The 24,211-nt window shown below is 42.0% G+C and overlaps 1 protein-coding gene across 3 annotated transcripts in view; it reads left to right on the top strand.

Annotated features, from left to right (window-relative positions):
- Positions 1 to 379: 379 nt before the first annotated feature.
- NPHP1 (nephrocystin 1) overlaps positions 380 to 24,211 on the top strand; it is a 37,115-nt gene continuing 13,283 nt past the window's right edge. For all 3 annotated transcript variants that reach the window (XM_073339799.1, XM_073339800.1, XM_073339798.1), the window contains exons 1-15: positions 380 to 515; positions 1,839 to 1,912; positions 4,393 to 4,453; positions 5,468 to 5,604; positions 6,542 to 6,767; positions 8,396 to 8,497; positions 9,328 to 9,428; positions 9,930 to 9,972; positions 10,318 to 10,402; positions 11,010 to 11,104; positions 12,410 to 12,538; positions 13,623 to 13,697; positions 15,562 to 15,672; positions 18,589 to 18,671; positions 23,159 to 23,235. In XM_073339799.1, coding sequence (XP_073195900.1) covers positions 390 to 515; positions 1,839 to 1,912; positions 4,393 to 4,453; positions 5,468 to 5,604; positions 6,542 to 6,767; positions 8,396 to 8,497; positions 9,328 to 9,428; positions 9,930 to 9,972; positions 10,318 to 10,402; positions 11,010 to 11,104; positions 12,410 to 12,538; positions 13,623 to 13,697; positions 15,562 to 15,672; positions 18,589 to 18,671; positions 23,159 to 23,235 — 1,525 coding nt within the window. In that variant the 5' untranslated portion in view covers positions 380 to 389. The remainder of the gene's footprint in view (positions 516 to 1,838; positions 1,913 to 4,392; positions 4,454 to 5,467; positions 5,605 to 6,541; positions 6,768 to 8,395; positions 8,498 to 9,327; positions 9,429 to 9,929; positions 9,973 to 10,317; positions 10,403 to 11,009; positions 11,105 to 12,409; positions 12,539 to 13,622; positions 13,698 to 15,561; positions 15,673 to 18,588; positions 18,672 to 23,158; positions 23,236 to 24,211) is intronic.

Genomic DNA, 24,211 nt, shown 5'->3' with positions numbered 1-24,211 from the left:
GCGACGGTCCCTAGACCTGCTCAAGCAGCCTTTTTCTTTGCTGCCCTTGACCCGTCAGTTACCAGGGGGAGTATTTGGCGTGTGCGCATCCACAGCCGCCTCGGAGGTGCAATCAGCAGCACCCACTGGTTACAACTCCAGGCCTCTAGCGAACCTGGACGCGCAGACGGAGAACGAGGCCAGCGCAGACTACAACCCCCAGCATGCACTGCTCCCCGGGCTCCCACCGCGAGGCCCGGGGTAGGGGAGCGCGACTTTTGGGCCCCACTGCATGCTGGGATGCGTAGTCTTTGCCGGTGATTCAGGACCGCGAGAAGCACGCCAGCCCCCGTTGCATGCTGGGACGCGTAGTTCGCCTCTGGCTCCGCAGCGGGCTCCCCCGCCCTCCGATGCTCGGGACGCGCGGCGATGACGACGTCCAAAGCGTTCGTCTCCTTAGCGACGCGATGTCCGGGCGGAGGGGCCGCAGCCCGCTGCAGGGGGCTCAGCGGCGGGGCCGCGAGCTGCGGCTGCAGGTGCCGCCCGTCCCGCGCACCCCCGCCCCGAAGCTACAGCGCGGGGAGCGGCGCCCCCTGCCCGTGGGGTGTGGGGGGATCCAGTCTGGGCGGGGGGAGCGGCGCCCCCTGCCCGTGGGGTGTGGGGGGATCCAGTCTGGGCGGGGGGATCCAGTCTGGGCGGGGGGATCCAGTCTGGGCGGGGGGAGCGGCGCCCCCTGCCCGTGGGGTGTGGGGGGGGATCCAGTCTGGGCGGGGGGAGCGGCGCCCCCTGCCCGTGGGGTGTGGGGGGATCCAGTCTGGGCGGGGGGAGCGGCGCCCTCTGCTGGGCGGGGGGAGGGATCCAGTCTGGGCGAGGGGAACGGCGCCCTCGGCTGGGTGGGGGGAGCGGCGCCCTCTGCTGGCCGGGTGGGGGGGATCCAGTCTGGGCGGGGGGAGCGGTGCCCTCTGCTGGCCGGGTGGGGGGGATCCAGTCTGGGCGGGGGGAGCGGCGCCCTCTGCTGGGCGGGGGGAGGGATCCAGTCTGGGCGGGGGGAGTGGTGCCCCCTGCCCGTGGGGTGTGGGGGGATCCAGTCTGGGCGGGGGGAGCGGCGCCCTCTGCTGGCCGGGTGGGGGGGGATCCAGTCTGGGCGGGGGGAGCGGCACCCTCTGCTGGGCGGGGGGAGGGATCCAGTCTGGGCGGGGGGAGCGGCGCCCTCTGCTGGGCGGGTGGGGGGATCCAGTCTGGGCGAGGGGAACGGCGCCCTCGGCTGGGCGGGGGGAGCGGCGCCTTCTCCTGGGCAGGTGGGGGGATCCAGTCTGGGCAGGGGGAGCGGCGCCCTCTCCTGGCCGGGTGGGGGGGGATCCGGTCTGGGCGGGGGGAGCGGCGCCCTCTGCTGGGCGGGTGGATCCAGTCTGGGCGGGGGGAGCGGCGCCCTCTGCTGGGCGGGTGGAGGGATCCAGTCTGGGTGAGGGGAACGGCACCCTCGGCTGGGCGGGGGGAGCGGCGCCCTCTGCTGGGCGGGTGGGGGGATCCAGTCTGGGCGGGGGGAGCGGCACCCTCTGCTGGCCGGGTGGGGGGATCCAGTCTGGGCGGGGGGAGCAGCGCCCTCTGCTGGGCGGGTGGGGGGATCCAGTCTGGGCGGGGGGAGGGATCCAGTCTGGGCAGGAGGGGCGGTGCCCCCTGCTGGAGAGGCGGGGGGGGATTCTGTGGAGGGGGAGTGGTGCCCCCTCCTGGTGGGGTTGGTGGGATCCAGTCTGCCCCCGATGTTGTGGGTGGGGGTTGGGAACAACTTTGATATCTGAGCCACTGAGCCTGTCTGCCCACTGCTGTGCACGTCTGAATGCTGGACTCTTACCATGCAGGTGGAGGCACTGCTTTCTGACAGCAAGGAGAGGGGGGCCCTTGACCCTGCGAAAAGGAAGTACCTTTTTCAGAGGTAATTAACCCTAACAGTGCACGCTGCATAGAGACAAAGCGCACTGCTGTATCTGAAATCTAGGCTGTGGCGGTAACATTTGTGTGATGCTCTATTAGCTATCTCATGGCTAAGCAATTTGCCACTGAGAGATAGCTGTAGCCGGTTTTGATAGAAATTTTCCTAATCTATTTTGCTGATAAATTCATCTTCAGGGATGTGGAGGGATGCCCATGTAAATGAATTACTGGGTGGCAGAGTAGACTAGTGAGCTGGGAGTCAGGAGACATGGGTTCTAATCCCAGTTCTGCCACTGACCTCCTATGCAGTTTTGGTCAAGCTGTTTCACCTCTCTGTTCCTCTTTTCCCCACCTGTAAAATGAGGATCATATACTGTTCTTCCTTTCCTTTGCTTTGTTATCCATGGATCGGAATCTTCAGTTGATGAACCTAATATAATTATTTTAGAATATTCAGTTAATCAAAACATTAAATATAAAAATCTATTCTGAAGTGGCAAATTTGAACTCCCAAGTCAGGCAATGGAAACGGTAAAATATGAGAGGTTAATGTTAACTCTCTCACACCACATATGCATAAACAAAAATATTATACGCATTTAGGCCCCGATCCTGCAAACTGTTACGCATGTGCTTAACTTTACTACAGTGAGTAGTCCCACTGAAATCAATAGGACGACTCTTAGCAGCAAAGTTAAGCACATGCAGAAGTATGTGCAGGATCAGGGATTCAGTGGCCTAATTAGTACCTGACTGTGTGCACTATTAGTGGACACCCCTGGTACTACATAAATAATAAAGGATTTAAATATGGCATACTGTATGTGTATGAGTGAGTTAAGGTTGCCCCATGAATCTTATATTTTTAATATTTTTACTTCTTGTATGTGAACTAATACTATACTAGAAGCCTTTTACATTTAATTTTCTGTTAAAAATAAATAAGGAAGAGAATCCACCTGTGACACGATGGTGTAGTACAGCTGTGTTTGACGTTTTCACCTTGTGTGTGCTTATAAACACCCTAGTTGCAGTATTGTGCAGATCACATTCTGCATCAGTACAATTCTGCCAATTATATAGCTTAAAACGTAGAACAAAGTTTTTCTATACATCCACAAAACCATTTTTTTTCTTTCAAAACTGCATAGTTTTGAAAGAAACCTGTTCAACTCTCCGCACCAGAAAGCATCATTGAGAACTATTCACGTATGCAGTGAAGATTTAAAATCAAGCCTTTTAGACATGAACAGGTCTCAAAAAGGTCTTATGCTACTTAACTTTAAAAATATTTTTTTATGCTCAGGGAATGCGATACTTGCTGGATAGAATTTCTGCTATGAAGGCTGTAGCTCAAGTATAAGGTTATTTCTTATTATTTAACAGAGCAAGGCTCCAGTCTTGCTGTGTGGGGCACAGGCAGATTGCTGCACCTGCATGAGCCCCATGGGAGTCAGCAGGGTTCGATGCAGGTGCAGGCCTGTATGCTACACAGTGCAGAACTGGGATCTACACTTCCAGTGCACTCTTTGGTAAAATATATGAGATAAAATATTTGTTAAATGAGTTCATTTTCTCAGGACAGAATCAAAATATTTTTAATAATACAATGAGACCCCTTTAAACGCACTTTTATTCTGATGTGCTAAAATGTTGTCTTTTTGACAGGTTTATACCGTGCAAGAGAAAACAACAAGTTTGAAATTGATAGTGTTCTATTCAACTTTGTGGTGCTTAGCCCTGGCAGGCATAGTATATCTTCTGTGCAGTGGATTGACCACTTTGCTCGGAGAAAAAGCAGCACAAAACTGTAGCAGAGAGATGTAGCTCTGTTCATAGGAAAGAGAGCTTGAGTAAATGAATTTCACATGTATTGCAATGCCATGTGCTGAGTCCAGTCATCATTTCTCCCTCTCATTATAATGCCGTTCTTCTTGTGAAAATGATTCCAGCCAAAGTTCTGAGGCACCTCTGTGTGTGGCTCCATTGTGTGAAAAAAGACATATGGATGCCTTGTGGCTTGCTCTCCTTTTAAAAAATGTTTTGTTTTTTAAAAAGTTGTAATCTCTTTCTGCTTGTGTGTCAGATGATGTTGGCTTTAGCCTACCACGAGGCAAATACTTGTTGTTTCTTATGCTATTATTTACATAGCACCATAGACGGTTCCAGAGAGTTTAGGAAGGCAAAGTCCCTGTTCTAAGGAGCTTAAAATCTAAGGTCCTGATCCTGGATTAATCCAGGTCCTTGCACCTGTGAAAAGCCCCTTTGCCTAAGGTCTTGCAAACACTTACATGCTTAACTTTGTGCACTAAATAGCCCCATTGACTTAAGTGGGACTACTCATGTTTGTAAAGTTACATATGTACATAAGTGTTTTCAGGATCAGGGGGCTAACTTACATGTTTCAGAAACTATACACAGTTTTAGTTGTTCATACATCAGAAGAGATCATACAACCTATGTCATTTGTTTCCAATATAGATGTATGGAGTTGAAGAAATCAGTGGATGAAAATACATCTGTTCTTCAAAACTTGAAAAAAGTAAGTTCTGAGGTTAAAGCATTTCCTATTTTCCCAAAATAAATTGTACAGAATGTTCAGAGAACGATAATATTCTTAGATTGTAAATTCTTCAGGACAGGCACCATCCCTGACTTTTTGTAAAGCAGCTAGTCTGTCTGGGCCCTGATCTTGACTGAGGTCCTTTGGGATTAGTCTAATATTAAATAATTATATATTTTTCTGTATGCCTTATAATGTAAAGTTCTGTGGTTTAAGTGTTTCTTAACATTACTTAATATTCTAGTGGGTTTTTTAATAGGAAAATATCATGGAATTGAAGAATAAGAATATAGATTTTCACCCCCCTCTTGGCTAGATGGAAGATCTAGAAAAATATTAAGGAAACTTTATAGTAATAGATTTCAGGGCTGATATTATCTAAACAGGAAATGGGAAAATGGCCATCCCCATGCTTAGTTACTTAAATGATATCAAGGCAAGAAGCTAGAACATATTGATCAAACAAGAAGTTAAAATTAGCTGAGAGCGCTAAGGCCTGAATGCATTCAATCCTAATATTCCTCCTTCTCCGCCCCCCTCCCCTGCCCACCTCTGGCTGTTTTATGTGAACTCAGTGGAATGGCCTGATCCAGTAGGTGGCCTCTGAGCACGCCTACTGGATCAGGCCCTGCATGTGACTTAGGTGGCTGAATACTTATCTTCCCCTGGTTTGTGAGTTGCTCTGGGGCTTAGGCAGAAGATAGGTGCCCAGATGCTTAGAGGGAGGCAGTACTGTGCAAGCCCAGAGATGGAAACTTAGGGGCCTAGGGAACTTTTACTGCAACAACTTAGGTGCTGAGTGAATTTAGGCACCTGCAGGATTTGGTGGTGGTGGTGCGGGGGGGTTGTGCATTACAGTGGTGCCAAAACAAGGAGTTAGCGCCTAACTCCTTTTGTGCATTCTGGCATAAATGATTAGAAACCACAATTTTTTAATTGAGGGTTTAGCGTCATTTGACTCCTTCAGCAGTTTGGTGTATTCTTCTTTCTTAGGCTGATGAGCCTGCTCCTGTGGGGAATTATAATCAGAGAAAAGAAGAGGAAGAAAAACAATTGTTAACACTCTCTCAGCAGCTACAGAAACTTGCTGCAGTCCTGAGTCAGGACAATGTGAGCAAGGGTTACAATGTGTAAGTAGTATAAACAGGCAAATACATTTTAATTAGCCTATTGTTAAGAAATATTAGGGAACAGGTGGCTGCGTTTTATACCCATAGAGCTTGTTTTCATACTCTTATAAAAATGTATTCATTTGTACAGCTGAAACAGACTCATTCTCATATGACAGAAGCTGAAGATAAAATACCAAAAAATTCCATATCAACTGTTCTGAAATGTGGTCACTATAGCATTCATATCCTTTTCATTTTTGTCTTTTTACAGTATGCCCCTTCCAGACATTGAAGCATGGGCCACTGCTCACCTATTCCCTCAGAGAAAACTTTCTTCTTTATGCCCCAAGCGTTCTAGCACCAAGAACAAAGAAAAGCACAAGTTGCTAAACTGGGGAGCAGTGCCATGGGAAAGAGGTTTCTCTGGGGTTCCTGGAGGCTGGAGCCCTCTTTGCACTTAGGGAAAATTGAGGATCAGGAATGTGGGGTCAGAAAAATAAACCAAAACGTTAAAAGGGCCAGACCTGACTGAAAGGCAGGGAGAGGCACATAAAAGAATACTGTAAGTAGGTAGGCACTGTGAAGGCTGAAGATGCACAGCTCCTGTGGGGAGCAGTTTTGTTGACTGCAGACAAGAAGGATCTGACTAGAAGATTCCATGGGTTGTGGTTAGGTCCAAAATAGAATGTGACCATCAGGGGTTGGGAAAGGGCGTTTATCTGCTGGATTGCAACCCCTGCCCATAGGGACCACTGCACACCTTTAGAGTTTGGGAATTTCTGCCTCTTGTGCTAGGAAGCTGAGACCCAGGAATGAGAACCCTGCTGCAAGGTAACTTCGGAGATGCTAAATGATAAGGAAAGTAATTCTCATTTATCTGTTGTAGAATAATCTGGAGGTGACCCATTAAAATAAGAAATTGTGGTAAACGTGGGGTATCGTTTGTCTTGTGCAGAGATGGGAAATGTCAAAATAGTCCTCAAACAGAACAGGAAAATGAGGAAGAGGAGGAGGAGGATGAAGAAAGTAGTGGGGAGGAAGATGCTGAAGAGGAGGAGGAGGATGGTGATAATGATGAAGAAGAGGATGATGACGATGAATTGGAAGATCAACCAACAATTAAAGAATGTATCACAGTTGGTGATTTTGTTGCTCAGCAGGAAGGGGATCTCACGTTTAAGGTACATATATCTTTGAAAACATTATAAAATGTGTTTGAACACATACTGCATCCTCCGAATATCATAAATGACTGTGTGTGTATTGACGCCTCAGAATTCCGATTAAAGAAATTAATGCAAATCCACTGCTCTCTTCAGTCCCTCCTTTCCAATTGCCCATCTCTTCTTCTAGACCAGGGGTTCTCAAACTGGGGGTCGTGACTGCTCAGGGGGTTGTAAGATTATTAGTTGGGGGGTCTCGAGCTGTCAGCCTCCACCTCCAAACCCCACTTCACCTCTAGCATTTATAATGGTGTTAAATGTTTTAAAAGTGTTTTTAATTTATAAGGGGGATCGCACTCAGAGGCTTGCTGTGTGAAAGGGGTCACCAGTACAGAATTTGGAGAACCACTGTTCTAGGCATGCCATCTTGTCAGACTATTTTGTCTATACAAAATAGTGCTTCTGGAGTAATGCTCCTATCCAGCTGCTCTGACCACACCCAGTTCCCTGCACTTGCTGATTTTTTTTTCCACATCAAATTCAAACTCCTTATGCACATCTTCAGATCTCTACATAAACCTCAGCCCTTCCTATGTCCCTCTTAATTCTCTTTCCTTGTTGCTCCCTTTGTTTCCTTTTCCCACTCTTGCCCTTGTGCCTTTCATGTTCCCTTAAACTTGGGTAGCCTCTTATTTTTGTCCACTAAGCATTCCTCCATACTCCTTTGATATCCATTTTCCCATGAATCCTTTCTACACTGGTCTTAACAAAGACTGACCAAAACCTCCATTATCTGATGTGCTGTCATATGTTCTGTCTTAGATTGTGAACTGTTTGGGGCTGGGCTGTATCTTATCTTTGTTAAAGAGCAGTGTGTGTGTGCTTCAAAAATGGTTAGTAATATCTGGTTGGAAATGTTGTGATGAAGCTTTTTCAGACTACTGTTTGGAGCAAAGCAGTCAAGAAAACTCCTTACAGATGCACACTTAACAGTGAAATCAGTCCGTGCTTTTAAAATCACTTTAACAAATTGGAGAATGCCAAAGCATGAACTAGCATGGTGGGGTTATGAGCTACCATGTGGCATATGGGTGTTTGGACCTCTGTCTCTTGTTTCTGGCCCTTTGAATGTGAGGAACCATCTAGCAACCACTCCTCTTGACTCAGGAGCATATTTGATAGATGAGCTCAGAAAGGAGCCTTTGTGGCCGGACTCTGTAAGGTTAAGTATCTTTTGTTTACATTTCCCCCAAATCTACCTTGAAGAACAGCTGAGCAAGAGGAAACCTTGGAGGCATATTCTAGAGAATTCTTGGCCTGTAACTCTACTGAAATGCCTTCTAAGTATTTTTTCTTACCTAAAAATAAAGTTGAGCTTTTACCACCATAGGATATCAGGGAAAAGTAAACTAGTTCAATAAAACTGCAGTTGTTTCAAAGAATTCATGATAAACCAGAATCTGAAATCATCAGGGTAAACCAGTCTTAGATAAATATTAGATTTAAGAACAAATTAAAAGGCAGTTGCATTTTATTCTAAGACAGAATGTGACCAACAGTTGTTCCATGAGTAATTTTTAAACATCTGAATATCAATGCATTTGTCTCTTTTCTTCTCTCTTTTCCCCCACCCTCCATTACTGAAGAAAGGTGAAGTGTTGCTCATACTTGACAAAAAGCCTGATGGTTGGTGGATGGCTAAAAATTCCAAAGGGGAGAGAGGCCTTGTTCCTAAAACCTATCTCATGGTTAGTATGCTTCCATCTTCTTCCTTTGTATTTGTACATCAGAAATATGATGAGTGAGATGTATAAAGCTACAGATGGTTAGCAAGGCATTTTTTCTAACTTCACAAAGATAAATTATATTGCTGTTAATTTTTTGTAAATGAAAGCAGAGCCCTTGAAACATGATGTCTGACATGTAAGGGCAGCTGTGAATACCTAGGAGTGCTATAGAGTAATTCATATTCAGAGCTTAAAGAATACTTTCAAAAGCTCCTTTTAACTTTATGTACCAAAGTTTTTGTGCCCCATGAGACTTATTTAGGTGCATACCTGGCATTTGTGCACTTAAATTGGGTAGATGTCTAATGAGAAAACATGATGCATAAATTTGCATTTAATTACCCCACTTGGGTAGATTGAGTCCTGTCCTGAAGTCTGATCCTTTGTATCTTGTTGCATTGCACTGGTTCTTCTCTCTTGTGAGAGACCCTTGCAGGGCCAAATCACAGAGCACATCAAGTAGCTATGGTTACTTTGTACTTCAAGGTTAAGGTGCCTTTTCCTCTCTGAGGAAGCTTGCTCTGGAAATGAGCTCTCTTGTTTACTATTTTAAGAGGCAAAAACTTGCTGCTATAAAAATTTTTAAATGACTGACTTTAGCTACAGAACCAAGGATAACATCATATTCTCTTGGTACCCTGTAGATGTCAGTCATTTTGTTCACTGACCATTAAAACCAGCTAAGCTCCTCTTCTAAGCTATTGAGACATCATGATGAGCGCTCATATTGTTTTTAAAGTCTGAACTATGAAGTAGGTAAAACACTTGACAACTTTAATCCTGAATTACAGGCATGCAATAAAGGAGTTGGCCGAGAGCCAAGTGAAGAGGAAAGTGAGGAAGACATAGAGGTGGTTGATGAAACAGCAGATAGAACCGAAATTAAAAAAAGGTAAAATGAGATTGCATTGGAGAAAATGAAGTGAAATGTAACCCCCCGCCCCTTGTCATCTTTATTTTTTTTAATGTGGGTGGTAAATTATTTGAAATGTAATACTTTGTTAGTTATGTTTCTCTTGGTCTGTAGCAATGGCTTTTTCAGTACAGGGGCAGCTGTATTTATTGTGTAGATTTCCAGTTTGAACTTTGCTTTAAACTTCCAGTCATTTCTTTCTTTACTATGTTTTTTTTTTGCTTTTTGATTTTTTGCCTCATGCAGCCAAAGAGTGGCTGCTGTCCCAGCTTCATAAACCACTCCACAGAGTGCAAAATAGTAATGTGTTTCCCAGCTACCTGTTGATGGGCACATCCACCTGATGTACTAGACTTCCACCATTCAGAGACAGATACATGTGTCTTATAGATATAGTAATTGTTCATTATGCATCCATATGTTGGCAATGCATTCATATTGTTTTGCTTTATATCCTTTTATTCCCCACCCTACCTGCAGAACAGATTCTCACTGGAGTGCTGTTAGAAAAGCTATCACAGAGGTGGGTATACCATATTTCTTGTAATATTACCTTAATGTTGTAATGTCAGTGTAATTTGTGACTACACTGTTTCTCTACAAAGCAAGTTCTGTCAGTGTGGTATAGCAAAATGGGAGATTGTGTGTAATCATCCATGAGGTCAGTCTAAGGATGTTTTGTGCTGAGAGGCCAAAATAGCTCTTAAGATAACTTAGGGGAACAGGTGACTGAATCCCAAGATTTGTGTGTTCTCCTTCGTGGTTGGCTGCCCTGGGATTGGAAGTTAGGATAAGGACATAAGCTAGTTGGTGGTTAGTGAAAACTGCAGCAAATTTAGAAAAAAAACTGATCTTATGTTTTGAGCAGAATAATACCATTGATGTGTTAGCAACCATGGGAGCTGTTCCTGCAGGATTCCGACCATCAACTCTCTCCCAGCTCTTAGAAGAAGGTAAGATTTTCTTGCAGTAATTGCAGTGCAGGATTCATTATCATCTGTGATGAGTTTCTGGTCCAAATTACTTGTCTGTTAAGAAAAGTCTCTTTCATTTTAAATTATCTATGATTGGTTGCCCATACTGGTTGTATATGACTCAGTAGTGTGTAGGAGTCTTCTTAGTTTCTTTCTTTATTCATCTGGGGTGAAATCCTGGCCCCACTGAAGTTAATGGCAAAACTCCCTGTGACCTTGATGATTTCACCCCTGGAAGGGGAGAAATCTCCAAAGCAGTTCTTGTAGGCAGTGTAGGATAAGAATACTAAAAAGCCTTTTTTCCCCCTCCCCTGCCACAATTTCTGTAACCATAGCTTAATTGTGGACTTCATTTCTTTAAGAGGGCACTTGAAGAATGTTGATAGCAATGTTTTTTATTAATCGTACTTTTTGATTTCCTTTTGTCCTAAGAAATAAGATGGTCTGGGTAGAAAACACTGTGTTCCATAGATGGATGTTTCCTTGTGATGACGAAATCTATAACTAAATTGAATCTATGCCATTAGGAGAGATGGGTGAGGGAGTATAAACAATATAATAAAACATTAAAAGGTTGTTTTTCTAGGGAATCAGTTTCAAGCCAGTTACTTCATACAGCCTGAATTGACTCCTTCACAACTGGCTTTCAAAGACATAGTGTGGAGCCCTGAAAAAGACACTGTAAGTAATTTCTGTTGATAAAGCTCTGAACGCTATCACTTTCAGGATAGATGACCAGAGTCTTTAGATGAAGAGGTCCAGAGCCCACAAAACAAATATCATGTTATTAGTAAATATTGAAGTGAGATAAATGTTAACATTCTTCTGTGTCACTCCTGGGCATTCCAGGCAGTAGATATCATCTCATCCTACTAGCTGACAGACAGAACATCAAAAGAAACATGTGATGTCAGCCCCCAGATCAGAGCCAATTCCAGCTGAGCATACCTGTTGCTTTCCTGTCTTCCAGGTGAAACAGCTGTACAAGGCTGAACTAATCTTTTAGTTAGATCTTAAACTTTTGTCTGACATTGTGAAATCCCTCAGTTCAGTTAAATAGTTGTTTCTCACTGTGACGTTTTGGTTCATTTTCTAACATAACTTTGCAACATCATTTGAATATTGTAGTGGCAAAAATGTGTATAAGCCCGGCATTTAGAAGAGAGTAGCTCAGAAAATTGAAATGCCAGACTTCCTCCTGGGTCTTTGCTTATCTTGTTATCAATGGGAGAACCTACTGTTTGTCACATTAAATTAACTTGCATCTTCCACGTTATGGATGTGAATTACAATACAATGTCATTGCCGTAAGACAAAGAGATGATCTGTGCCAACCATTCCAGCTTATGTTGGATAGACAGGATGTTCTCAGCCCTGTGTCTTGTCTGAGGGTACATTATAGGACACAGACTCCTGGTACATGTTCAGGATGGATATGGAAGAGTGTTGAACTTTGGCCTGTATCTGGAGCGTGGGTCTGTGGACAAAACTGAAGGGTGAGTGGGATGGAGTTGGCGTATCCTGCCCGCTGTGGCATGGCGGTTAAGCTTCAGATGTTTGTAGTTATTAAAAACAATCTGTGTTGTGCAAATAAGTGGCCTGTGTCCAACCTTAACTGTAACTTGAGAGTGCTTTTTGCCTGGGCTTGTTAGATGGCTTTTTATAAAAATACTGTGTGATAACTTGATGGAGGTGAAATAGAGCTAGTCTCAAGCCAGACCCTGGTAGACCTGTGTTCAGAAAAGCACCATCACACTTAACATTAATTAGCACACTTGTTGTCTGAGCAGAACGGCCAAGAGCTGAATGGCATGGAGACTGACTTGTCCCCTAGAAGGGGTCTCTCCACAAAAGGGTTGAGATATTGCGGAAAAGCTTTGCTGTTGCCACTTGTGCTACACACATACACACACACAGAGACACTACTATATTTAGGAGGACCATGTAGATTTAATTCTCTCTTTTATTATTTTGTCCGATTCATAGATTCAGCCAAGACCAACTCGAGTGTCACTGATTTTAACTTTATGGAGTTGTAAAATGATTCCTCTTCCAGGAGTGAGCATACAGGTTCTCAGTAGACATGTTCGACTCTGTCTTTTTGATGGTAACAGGGTGAGTTGCTCTGATGCAATAAAACGTAACATTCCAGAAATAGTGAGGTTAAAACATGATATATTTAAGGGATTTCTGAATGGATTTAAAATGATCACATTTGGGCTGCCTCTTATGATGGGTAACATTTTCAAAAGTGCCTAAGTGATGGAGGAGGTTAAGTTCCATTTTTAAAAGTGACTGAAACATTTAGGAGACCGAGTCTCATTGAAAGTCAAGGGGACTTGGACTTCTAAATGCCTAAGTTACTTTTGAAAATGGGACTTAACTTCTAAGTCACCTAGATTCTTTTGAAAATTTTACCCTAGATCCCCAATTTCATTTAACCCATTTATGATGCTTTTTACACACAAGAAACAGATCTGCTGAGTAAGTGCTATTTTTTACAGTCACTTTTTGGAGTACAATTGTACTTTCATCTTAATTGCAGTTTACACACCTTTAAAAAAGTAATATGAAATGAAATATATAAACTGACTGTAACTGGGCCAATTTCAGATACTTTTTTTTTTTAAAGAGCTTTATGTAAACTCACATTATTTTAGTAAATAAATTTTCAGTACAAATTTGATTCTGTTTGTCTAAAAAGCACCAAGCATACTTATACCATTGTATAAATTATAGACAAAACATTAATTTCTTAAATCCAGATGAATAAAAATCTTATAATCCAGAGTTTCAAAATTCTGAAAACCTTTTATAATCTGTCACCAACCTCTGTGGATTCCTCAGAGTTCAGAGGACTCTCCTCATTCATTTCACCCCACTATTCTCACCCCCTACATCAAATCATGTATGTTCATGGCCAAGGGAATGTCCCACTGCACCTTCTGCAGCTGCTGCTAAATTGCTAGAGAGGCTGTGCTGTGCTTGGTGATTCTTCTTTCAGGGAATATGATTCCTCAGCAGTGCTCTTAACACGTCCTAGCTAAGAAGGGTGAAGGACAGACATGGTCTGATCCTGCATTGCAATGCAGAGTGCTGGACTAGCCTTGCATGATACTGTATTTTCTTAGAGCTACATCATTTTCCAGAAAACTAGTTTTTAATATTTTCCCCACCATAATTTCCTATCTCATTTTAGGTACTGAGTAACATTCATACAGTTAGAGCTACATGGCAACCTAAAAATCCCAAAACATGGACCTTCTCTCCACGGGTAGGTATATAGCATAGCAAATGGACTTGGCCAGTATGTGTGTGTATCTGCTAATTGTAATACAGCGTATTTAGATGTTGTCAGCTAATAGGCTCATCTCACTTTTAGTCTTCTTACATTTTCTTCATATATTGGAAAGGTAAAAATGGGACTAATTGTACTGTGCCTGAGGCATTTAGCCCTCAAAAGCATTAGCTCTGAGTGAAGGGATGTATCTTGCAAATACTTGCTATTGAGTATAGCACTTAGTACCCAGTAACCCTAAAGCACTCTGCTTGGGAATGTTTGCAGGATTGGGCCCTAACACAGGGTCTCTGTTGGCTCACTTAAGTCAAGACTGTTCCAATTTCTCTGGGCCCACAGATCTGACCCAATACATTTTCAGTTTGGGGGAAGTATGTGATGTTAATGATAATACCTAGCAGTCTCCACCCATAGATCTCAAAACCTACAAAATCACAGGTTTCAGAGTAACAGCCGTGTTAGTCTGTATTCGCAAAAAGAAAAGGAGGACTTGTGGCACCTTAGATCATCCGATGAAGTGAGCTGTAGCTCACGAAAGCTTATGCTCAAATAAATTGGTTAGTCTCTAAGGTGCCACAAGGAGTACATTGTAATTCCTGCATTGTAATGCATTGTAATTCCTGCTTTACCTGTGGAAAGACTGATGCGCGCAGATGAAGTGACATACCCAAGGTCACAAGTACAGTATAGCGAAGATACGGTAAATGTTGTAAGGCCCACAGCTGCACCACCTCAGAGTGGAACTGATAAGGTTTTATTAGCTAATCAGGACTGGGTTAGGTGTCTGCTTGGCAGAATTCCATTTTTTTTTCGGTTTCAACAATATTGATTTTTATTATTTTTATCAATTTTTAATTATTTTTATTTTTACAGTTGTGGAAAATTAAGGGAGGATAGTGTTGGGGTTAGGGAGGAGCCATTCAGCAGCAGGATGGCCTCCCCCATGGCTGAGGGCTTGTCCTTCTCTTCCCGGTCCTGACCAGGGGGTCTCTGCTCTGGCCGGCCAGGACCATACCCTCCCCCACACCTTGCATCTGCAGGGATTCATTGTCACCAGCTCTGTAGCCATGCAGCTCTGCAGTCACGGCTCTGCTCACTTATTCACTCATGTGACAGCAGGCAGCAGAGAGCCCTGTGTGTTGCTGTAGGGTCGGCGACATGCCATTCTTGCAGGCACAAGGTGCGCGGGGGAGGCCGTACTTGTGCTGTCTGTTGCCCATGGATAACTTTTTTTTGTCGATTTCAGTGTGAAGTTGAAATTGACATTTGACAACATCTGTCAGTTTAAATCGAATCCGGACAAATAAAGTTGTGTGTGTACCAAGGAAATGCTGTGAGGAACTGATGTTAGTTATTCAGCAGGTGGCACTCTGTGCTTGGATTCCGTATAAACTTGGACACGAGAATGTGTTATTAGCAATGGAAAGGAGGAGAATGCTGCTGTGAATAAACTTCCTTTGTATTTTCATTATCGTAGCTTATGACTGATAACCTGCCTTCAGCTGATGTTGTGTAGGATCACTGTACGCTGTCAAATTGCTGCTGTATGTTAACTCCAATGGTGGCTGTGTTTCTCTGGTGGGAAAAATCATCTCTTATTTGTAAAATGCTTTGAGAGCCGATAATTACTAAAGGAGTTACTTTTACAGATTAGCAGCATTTTATGGAAAAACAGAACAGTATTTTTGCCTTAAATTGAATCTTTTTAGTTAAAAGAAAATGATGAATAATGAGATTGAGTCTTTTATAGAAGATGCTAGAGTCAATGTATTCAGAGGTTTTTAAAAATTGGAATCTTGAAGATCTACACTCACATCTTATTTTTGTTTTAATTTATTAGGTAACAGGCATCTTACCCAGCTTGCTTGATGGTGACTGTTTTATCAGGTCCAATTCTTCATCTCCAGACATTGGTATATTATTTGAACTTGGCATCACTTATATTCGCAATGTAAGCATATAAAGATGGATACATTTTCAAAACTGAATGTTTTATTATTATTACTTCCAGAATCTCAACATCAAATAATTGTAGTACAATAGAAAACTTTGTTTTTTATTTTTCCTTGGATTTACTCAGTTTTTTAAAGTGATTTTTAGTGCTAGTCAAATGTTAGATTGACAGCAATGGAAACTGAAGTCCTATTTCTCCACAGAAAAGGTATAATATCCATCTCACCCCACCCACTACCATCTGTGGAGGAATAGAGAGGTAGTTTTTGATCCTTGTTTAGCGATCAGAACACTTTCTCTTTCTGATCACTGGTCATCAGAAAGTTTTACCTGTCCTGAAAACATTTTTATTGGTCTTCCAAAGATCTGACATTAATTGTGATTATTAAGGACCAATTTCTTGTCACTCTGGTTATCATCTTGCTTTCCCCATTGCCTTCCAATTTTGGCATGATTAATAGCTCATAATCAAATCATTCAAGAATAATCTTTTATATAATTTGAAAGCTGAAATTGCAAACTCTTTCAAAAATGTATAACGTACTGGTTTCTAGCTCCAGTGGTTACTGTCTGTCTGATTGGGTACTTATAAGGATTGAGACTAGAGGGTGATGTGCAGAGAACCAGTTATCAGAGGCATGAGCTCCCATGAACTCTGAGATATAAAAACAAATAATTACACTGCTGGAAAGCAGAGATTCCTAGCTTTCATTTCTGAAGGTTCATGAAATATTGGCTCTGAAGAATCACTTGTTCCTCTGTCTAGCAGTACTTTTTGCCATTGTTTCAGGGCAGAATATAACAAGTTCCACATTGGTCATATAGTCCTGCTCTGCTGAGTCACTACATTAACCATGATTCCCCACCCCTCTGTCCCCCTGTAGCCGGTATCATCTCATGGTCTAGGTCTAGGAGAATTGTATATATAAATAGACTAGCTCTGTGTCTTTTGATCATTGGCGGTCTGGAGGGACCTATTGGGGAATGATGGCCTTCATTATGCTATTTGTCTAGTCAGGATTTTATTAAGGATGTGTGGCTAGAATATGGTTGTATAAGGGCTAGAGTTTGTGCAAACACCCTATTGGTCTTAATAATACATAGCTCTTGTATAGCACTTTCCATCTGTTGATTTCAAAGCAAATTACAAAGAAGGTAGGGATCATTAGCTCCATTTTACATGTGGGGAAACTGAGGCACAGAGAGGCAAAGTGACTCCCTCAGGGTCACCCAGCAGGCCAGTGATGGAGCTGGGAATAGGACTCCTCCAGTGCTCTGTCCACCAAGTAACACTGCCTCCATTACAAGTAAAATATTCTAGTGTTTGTGGTCACTGATATCATAAAAGATGGTTGTTATAGATTGATAAGCTTTACTCAATTAATTTTTTTTCTCAGGGTATCATTAGAGGTTGTTTGGAGGCTTTGCAACTATGCATTTCCTTATTGAGGGCTTGTCCACATGGTGCAGCAAAGTATGCCAGAGGAGTGAGATTTGTGAAGTGCAGTAATGTGTTGTTTCAGAGTAACAGCTGTGTTAGTCTGTATTCGCAAAAAGAAAAGGAGTACTTGTGGCACCTTAGAGACTAACCAATTTATTTGAGCATAAGCTTTCGTGAGCTACAGCTCACTTCATCGGATGCATACTGTGGAAAATACAGAAGATGTTTGTTTTTATATACATAAATCATGAAAAAATGGGTGTTTATCACTACAAAAGGTTTTCTCTCCCCCCACCCCACTCTCCTGCTGGTAATAGCTTATGTAAAGTGATCGCTCTCCTTACAATGTGTATGATAATCAAGGTGGGTCATTTCCAGCACAAATCCAGGGTTTAACAAGAACGTCTGAGGAAATGGCCCACCTTGATTATCTCTAACCCTCACCCCCCCTCCCCTTCCTCAGATGTTCTTGTTAAACCCTGGATTTATGCTGGAAATGGCCCACCTTGATTATCATACACATTGTAAGGAGAGCGATCACTTTACATAAGCTATTACCAGCAGGAGAGTGGGGTGGGGGGAGAGAAAACCTTTTGTAGTGATAAACACCCATTTTTTCATGATTTGTGTGTATAAAAACAAACATCTTCTGTATTTTCCACAGTATGCATCCGATGAAGTGAGCTGTAGCTCACGAAAGCTGATGCTAAAATAAATTGGTTAGTCTCTAAGGTGCCACAAGTCCTCCTTTTCTTTTTTTAGTAATGTGTTGCACTCTACCCGCCCCATGTAGACCCTGCCAGTAAAAGGTACTTAGCTTGTGTTAAGCTAGTCATGTTAACCCAGTGTGCTTTGCTGGTGCTGTGTAGGCAAGTCTTTAATGTCTTGCTTTCTTTAGAATTAATCTTCTCTTTGAATTTCCTGGCTTTCTAAAGCTTGTTTTTTATAATTACAACATTTTTGTAAGGTTTTGACACTCTTAAAGTACTGTTATGAATTCTCAACCTCAACTCCAGTTTAACTAGTGGTGGTGGTTGTTTGTCTGGTAATGCAATTTCAAAGGCCTGTGGGTGAGTGGATTTGTTGTTTGTATTTTTTTAAGTTCACCGTAGACTAAGGGTAACTTTGGACACACAACTGGACAGATATTTTCATGTTGTGATAATAGCTGCACAATTGTCTAATTCCAGCCCAACCTTTATTTGAAAATCAGGCCCATAATCTCTATTTAACTTTTTGGTTGCTTGCAAACACATACATAACACACACAAAGTTAGGGCAAAAGACACTCAAAAATGTTGTGATCAATACTCAATCCCCTGAAATTTTCAAGGTATATTTACAAAGTTCTGGAACCTTGTATATTTTTAAGGGAGATCTTTTATCTGTGGTTCAACAAAATGTCATTCATCTCTTAAGTTTTCTATTTTTAGCTGGCTGAATAAGAAGTTTTATTCTTCTATTACTTTCTAGTCAACTGGTGAAAGAGGAGAGTTAAGCTGTGGTTGGACATTTCTAAAACTCTTCGACTCCAGTGGAATTCCAGTTTCTTCCAAGTAAGTGGGCTGTATTTTCTCTCAGAGTATGAAGATTCTTTTTTAAACTCATACTTTTGCTTGCATTTTTGATGTAAAAATTCTTGTTGCAGTTAGCAGTAGAGCTGGAATTTCACATGTATTAACTGTATGTATAAGGGCATATGTATTTAATTGCAGAAAAATTAATCAGATTTGGGATTCTAATATTCAGGTGATGCTGGAACTTCTAATCAGAATAGTTTTGTACTAATTATCCCACCCTTCAAAGGCTCAAAATTAAGTATCCAAAAACTGGAATCAGATTTCAGAGTAACAGCGTGTTAGTCTGTATTCGCAAATGCAAGTGTATTTTGCAAATCTTTGTTTACGGAATGATTGTTTTTTTATCTAGATTACTACAGAGATATTAGGTTAAGTGGGAAAAAATTAAAAATCCAATTTATTAATCCCCTTGACACTCAGTTTATATTTTTGCATTTCTCTTGGCCTAGACAGTGAAAATCAATTTAGTCACTTTAACTTTTTCATAGATCCATAGTCTATAAGGCCAGAAGGGACCACTCTGATCATCTAGTCCATAGAACTGCCCTGGATTAATTCCTGTTAGAACTAGAGAATTTGTTTTAGAAAAATATCCAGTCTTGATTTAAAAATGGTCAGTGATGGCAAATCCACACAACTCTTGGTAAGTTGTACCAATGGTTAATTAACCTCACTGTTAAAATTCTGCACCTTGTTTCCAGTCTGAGTTTGTCTAGCTTCAATTTCCAGCCTTTGGATCTTGTTAAATCTTTGTCTGCTGGACTGAAAAGACCATTATTAAATTTTTGTTCCCCATGCAGGTACTTATAAATTGTGATCAAGTCACTCATTATCATTCTCTTTGTTAAACTGAATAGATTGAGCTCCTATCATTATGTCTTTTGTTTACAGGTTTATGTCTAATATTCCAAAAGCTTATGCTTCAGGGCTTCAGACAGCCACCTATAGGGGTCAAGAAGGGATTATTCCCCCCTGCACGCCCCCCCCAACCCATGTATTCTGGGTTTTTTTGGTCTCCTTCCTATGAAGGATCAGAGATGGCCACAGCTGGAGATGGAACACTGGACAGGGTGTGCCATGGCTCTGAGGTGGCACGAAGCACTTCTCTCTCTCTCAATGCTTGGCTGGCTGGTTCTTGGTCACGTGCTCTGGGGCTAACTGATCACCATAAGTGGGGTTAGCGTAGGGGACCAGGGCATAGGCAATCAGGCTCAGCAGTCACAGCTGAGCTGGGATTCACACATCAAGGAATGTAGTTGGTGAGCAGGGGTTGGGGAATCGCTAAGGCTGGGTTCCATAAGCAGGAGTTGGGGTCAGAGTCAGTCTGGCGTTGGAGACTGGAGATCAGAGATAGCACCAGCTGGGGTCAGGAGGCAAGAGTCAGGGTCAATGTTGAGCTGGGGTCAGAGACTGGAGATCAGGAGATGAGGTGAGATCTGGAGTTGCAGCAGGCCAGAAGTCTGGGTGGGTTGCCCAGACAGCTTCCTGGGGCACCCTCCAGGGTTAAATAGTGCAATTGGCCAGTCAGAGGGCTGCAGAGTATTGTCACTCTGGGTCCCTTGGGCAGTACTTCCTGTGGCTCCTACTCCCCATGCTCCCTGGTTAGGGCTCTACATGGCCTCCCAGTAGCACTGTGGGAATGTTAGTGATCTCAGGCTCTGCAGACCTAGGTTCTAGTCTGTGGAGCCTTACAGTCAGGAAGAAATTTTCCCCCAGGTCAGATTGGCAGTGACCTTGGAGTTTTATCGCCTTCCTCTGCAGAGTGTTGGTGTGGGTCATATGCCAGGATTATCAACATTTATCTAATTTAATCATTTTCGTGCCATTGCAGTGGCTTTGGTCCCTCCTATTCTCTGCCTGTGGCACATAGTGGTCTAGTCTCCTTTGGGCTGTAATACTTTGGTCTAATTTCAGTTGTTGGGTTTAGTGTGCGGGTGCTGGGTGGTGTTTAGTGGGCTGTGATATACTGGAGGTCAGGTTAGAGGTCTGTGATATAAAGGAAGTCCCTTCTGGCCTTACGATCTAGGACTCTATATGGCATTTTTTCCAATCTAATCATTCTTGTGGCACTTTTCTGAGCCCTCTCCAGTTTATCAACATCATTATTGAACTGTGGGCGCCAGAACTGGGCACCGTATTCCAGCAGTGGTCACACCAGGGCCAAATACAGAGGTAAAACAACCTCTCTACTTCTACTTAAGAATCCCCTGTTTATGTATCCCAGGATGGCATTATCCCTTTGGCCCCAGCATCGCACCAGGAGCTCATGTTCAGCTGATTATCCACCATGACTCCCAAATCCTTTTCGGAATCACTGCTTCTCAGGATAGTTTAAGTATTGGTTTTATAACCTCACTGCACTCCAATGCCATGGCTAGTCCTCCTTACAAAGACAATAAATTATATCGATTTGAAATGTTAGCAATAAGTATGCAATAACTAGCAGTTTCTAAGAGCAAAACTGTGCAAACAGACACACCTCTGGGTTGCATTATCAACACCTGCACTTTCTGTCCTTCTCTCATATAGGTGCACATTCCTTTCTTCTCCTTCCAAAATGGTATCAACCCTAAAACGATAGGTGAGATGTGAAGTCATTTTGAGTTGGGGTTTTACTGCAGTATGAATATTGTTGCCCAGCATTCACAGCTGTAAACATACAGTTTGTTTCTTTCAGTACTTCAATAAAAAAGGCCAAGCAAGACAAAACTGACTAATCAAATTTAACAGCACTTTCAGACACTGACGTTCTTTTGGTTTTATACTCTGTGGGCTCATCCCAAGAAAGTGTCCTGTAGAGCATGCCTTTCTAGCCACATGTTCTTCTAGGTTGAGTCAAATTATGCCAAAAGACCCAACAGGGGAATAACTGAATGGAATGGGATTAGAACTGAAACTTGGGGTCATTTGTTACGTATCCACTCTGTCAGCAGCTTCTGAGATATCACACTTGCTAAATGGGTGTATAAAGTATAGTGACATACGCTGAGCTGTTTGAAATATGGCTCAGTCTAGCCTGACTCAAATCTAAAATGGTCCAAACCATTTAAAAAAAATCTTGCTTGTACATGTGCAGTTTCCTCCTGTGCATAATGAATGTTTTATTGGCTGATTGCATTGTTTGCTCTGTCTCCCATAAATGGTATATCTGCTTTGACAAATGGAGTAAAATAGGGTAGAAGATGCAATGAGCTTTGAAGAATAAAAAAGAAATCTAGTGTCTGCTCTGTCAATAATCCTTTTAACAATAAAAAGCATACAGCACAAGAGAAAACAGTTTTCTTCTCTTTCTTTTCTCTGTTGGTGATCCTTCCATAAGACTCATGTCCTGCCCTGCTGCTAATACAGTGCTGTAAATACAGAGTCTAGAATTTTGAAACTACATGTTTATCTTCAGGCTGAAAACTTTAAAGCTTTGATGGCTAAAGTTTGATTCATGAATTAATATTTAGATGCCTAAATTAAATATGGTTTCAGGAGATTCACTTTAGGCACCAAAGTCACTGTGGAGTTAGGAGCCTAACTTAAGTTATACAAATTTTAAAAAAAAAGGAGTACTTGTGGCACCTTAGAGACTAACCAATTTATTTGAGCATGAGCTTTCGTGAGCTACAGCTCACTTCATCAGATGTTTACCGTGGAAACTGCAGCAGACTTTATATTTACATTATATTTACAGTTTCCACGGTAAACATCTGATGAAGTGAGCTGTAGCTCACGAAAGCTCATGCTCAAATAAATTGGTTAGTCTCTAAGGTGCCACAAGTACTCCTTTTCTTTTTGCGAATACAGACTAACACGGCTGTTCCTCTGAAACAAATTTTAAAATTTCTCAAGTAGTAGTAGAAGTATCAAGTAGTAAGTGAGCAGAAATCTTGAGCCTGTTAAGTTACCAAATTTATTGAAACGTGAGAAATGTCAGAAAGTTGAGTCTAGAATTGTCCATTAGAAGTGTCATCTCTGAATGATTGAGCAGTGTCAACACAATCAGTTTCACATTATTAAAGTGTATTTTTATAAATACCTTTTGGTTGCTGTTTGAATGAACAAATACAATTGACACAAGACGAAGACTGCGATTTGTGAATGTGTGAGTGAGACGAGACCTTTGTTCAGACTGCAGATATATAGGTTTTTGGGAAGGAAAACATGATGAATTTTTTGTTAATTTCATTTTAAACCACACTGTTGAAGTTGCATTTAAGAGAATTATTGCTAATATTTATTTTGAAATGTGGCTAATTTGTTACTGTACAAGAGAAGCTTCAGGTTTGCTTCTTGAGTTTCAGCTGTTGTGAGTGATTAAGCAAAATCAGCTCCCATTAAAATATTAATAATAAAAACTGGATCTCTTTTCTTTAAAAATAAGAGAGATCTTTGCTTTATTTTCAGAGAAAAGTGATGCTGTTGTTTTCATTTCCCCCTGGTTATGTTTATTAAAGTATATTACTATTTATTTACAGGACATATGAGCTTCTTTTGAATGGTGGCACACCCTATGAGAGAGGTATTGAGGTGGACCCATCAATATCAAGAAGAGGTACAGTTTCACATGTACATTACATAAATGAAATGACACATAACAATTGGGTACTGTATTTTGCACCTTTGCACGCTTATATATCCTCTGAGGTTCTGAGTGTAGTGTGTAACAATGCTCGACATTCAGATTCCCTTGGCAAATTGCAGGGAGAGGAAAAAGAGCAGGCATGAGCTCATAAACAGCTTTATTTTACAAACAATGAGGAAATTGACTTTTTTCTAAACTTGTTACTGATAGTCATTCATGACAATGTATTATCACCATTATCTATAGTATCTACAATTATGTCCTTCAAAGGGAGATAAGCAGGAAGAGACTTGTAATAAAACAAATATGTGGCAGGATGATGATAGTTTTTATTGCCACTTTTTTGTAATAACCTACATTATTCAGACTTGGCTTCAACTCACATCAGAATGAGGTTACCTCAGACAAATGGCAAACTTTTTCTTTTATAACATATCCTTCCAAATAAGCTATCCATGCCCTGATTATCTTAAATAGACCTTAGCAGTGGAGGGCACAACCCAGCTTCCATTAAATTATCCCTTTAAATAGTATCACAAATGAAGAGGCGGAGAGAGGTTGTTTGAGTGCTGGCTAGGAGCATTCTTCTGTTTATGTGTCTGAGTGAATTTGATCTTAACATTGACCTAAACAATTATGACACCAGCCAATGTTACTCTTACCTTGTCTTAAGAGTTTCATGATTTTTAATAGTTGAGTTTTGTTTTTTTTGTTTTTTGTTTTAAAATGGATGCATACAATAGTGTATTGTTTCTTGAATTGCACTTAGCAGCCTTAAATAAGTTACTTGTTATGGTATATGTAGCGTGTGTGTGCATATCCTCCATTGCGGTAAATTAAATTTCACCGTAAGTGGTTCAAATGATGCACTGTCTATATTTTAACTAGGGGGTGCCCCCAGTGTTCCTCCTTCACTGTGATAAACCTATTTGCCAGAGGTGCTTGT

The sequence above is a fragment of the Lepidochelys kempii genome, chromosome 3 (genome assembly GCF_965140265.1).
Source record: "Lepidochelys kempii isolate rLepKem1 chromosome 3, rLepKem1.hap2, whole genome shotgun sequence".
Lineage (NCBI taxonomy): Eukaryota > Metazoa > Chordata > Testudines > Cheloniidae > Lepidochelys > Lepidochelys kempii.
Note: the sequence above shows the minus strand (reverse complement) of the source record. Positions and strands in the feature narration are given on the sequence as shown.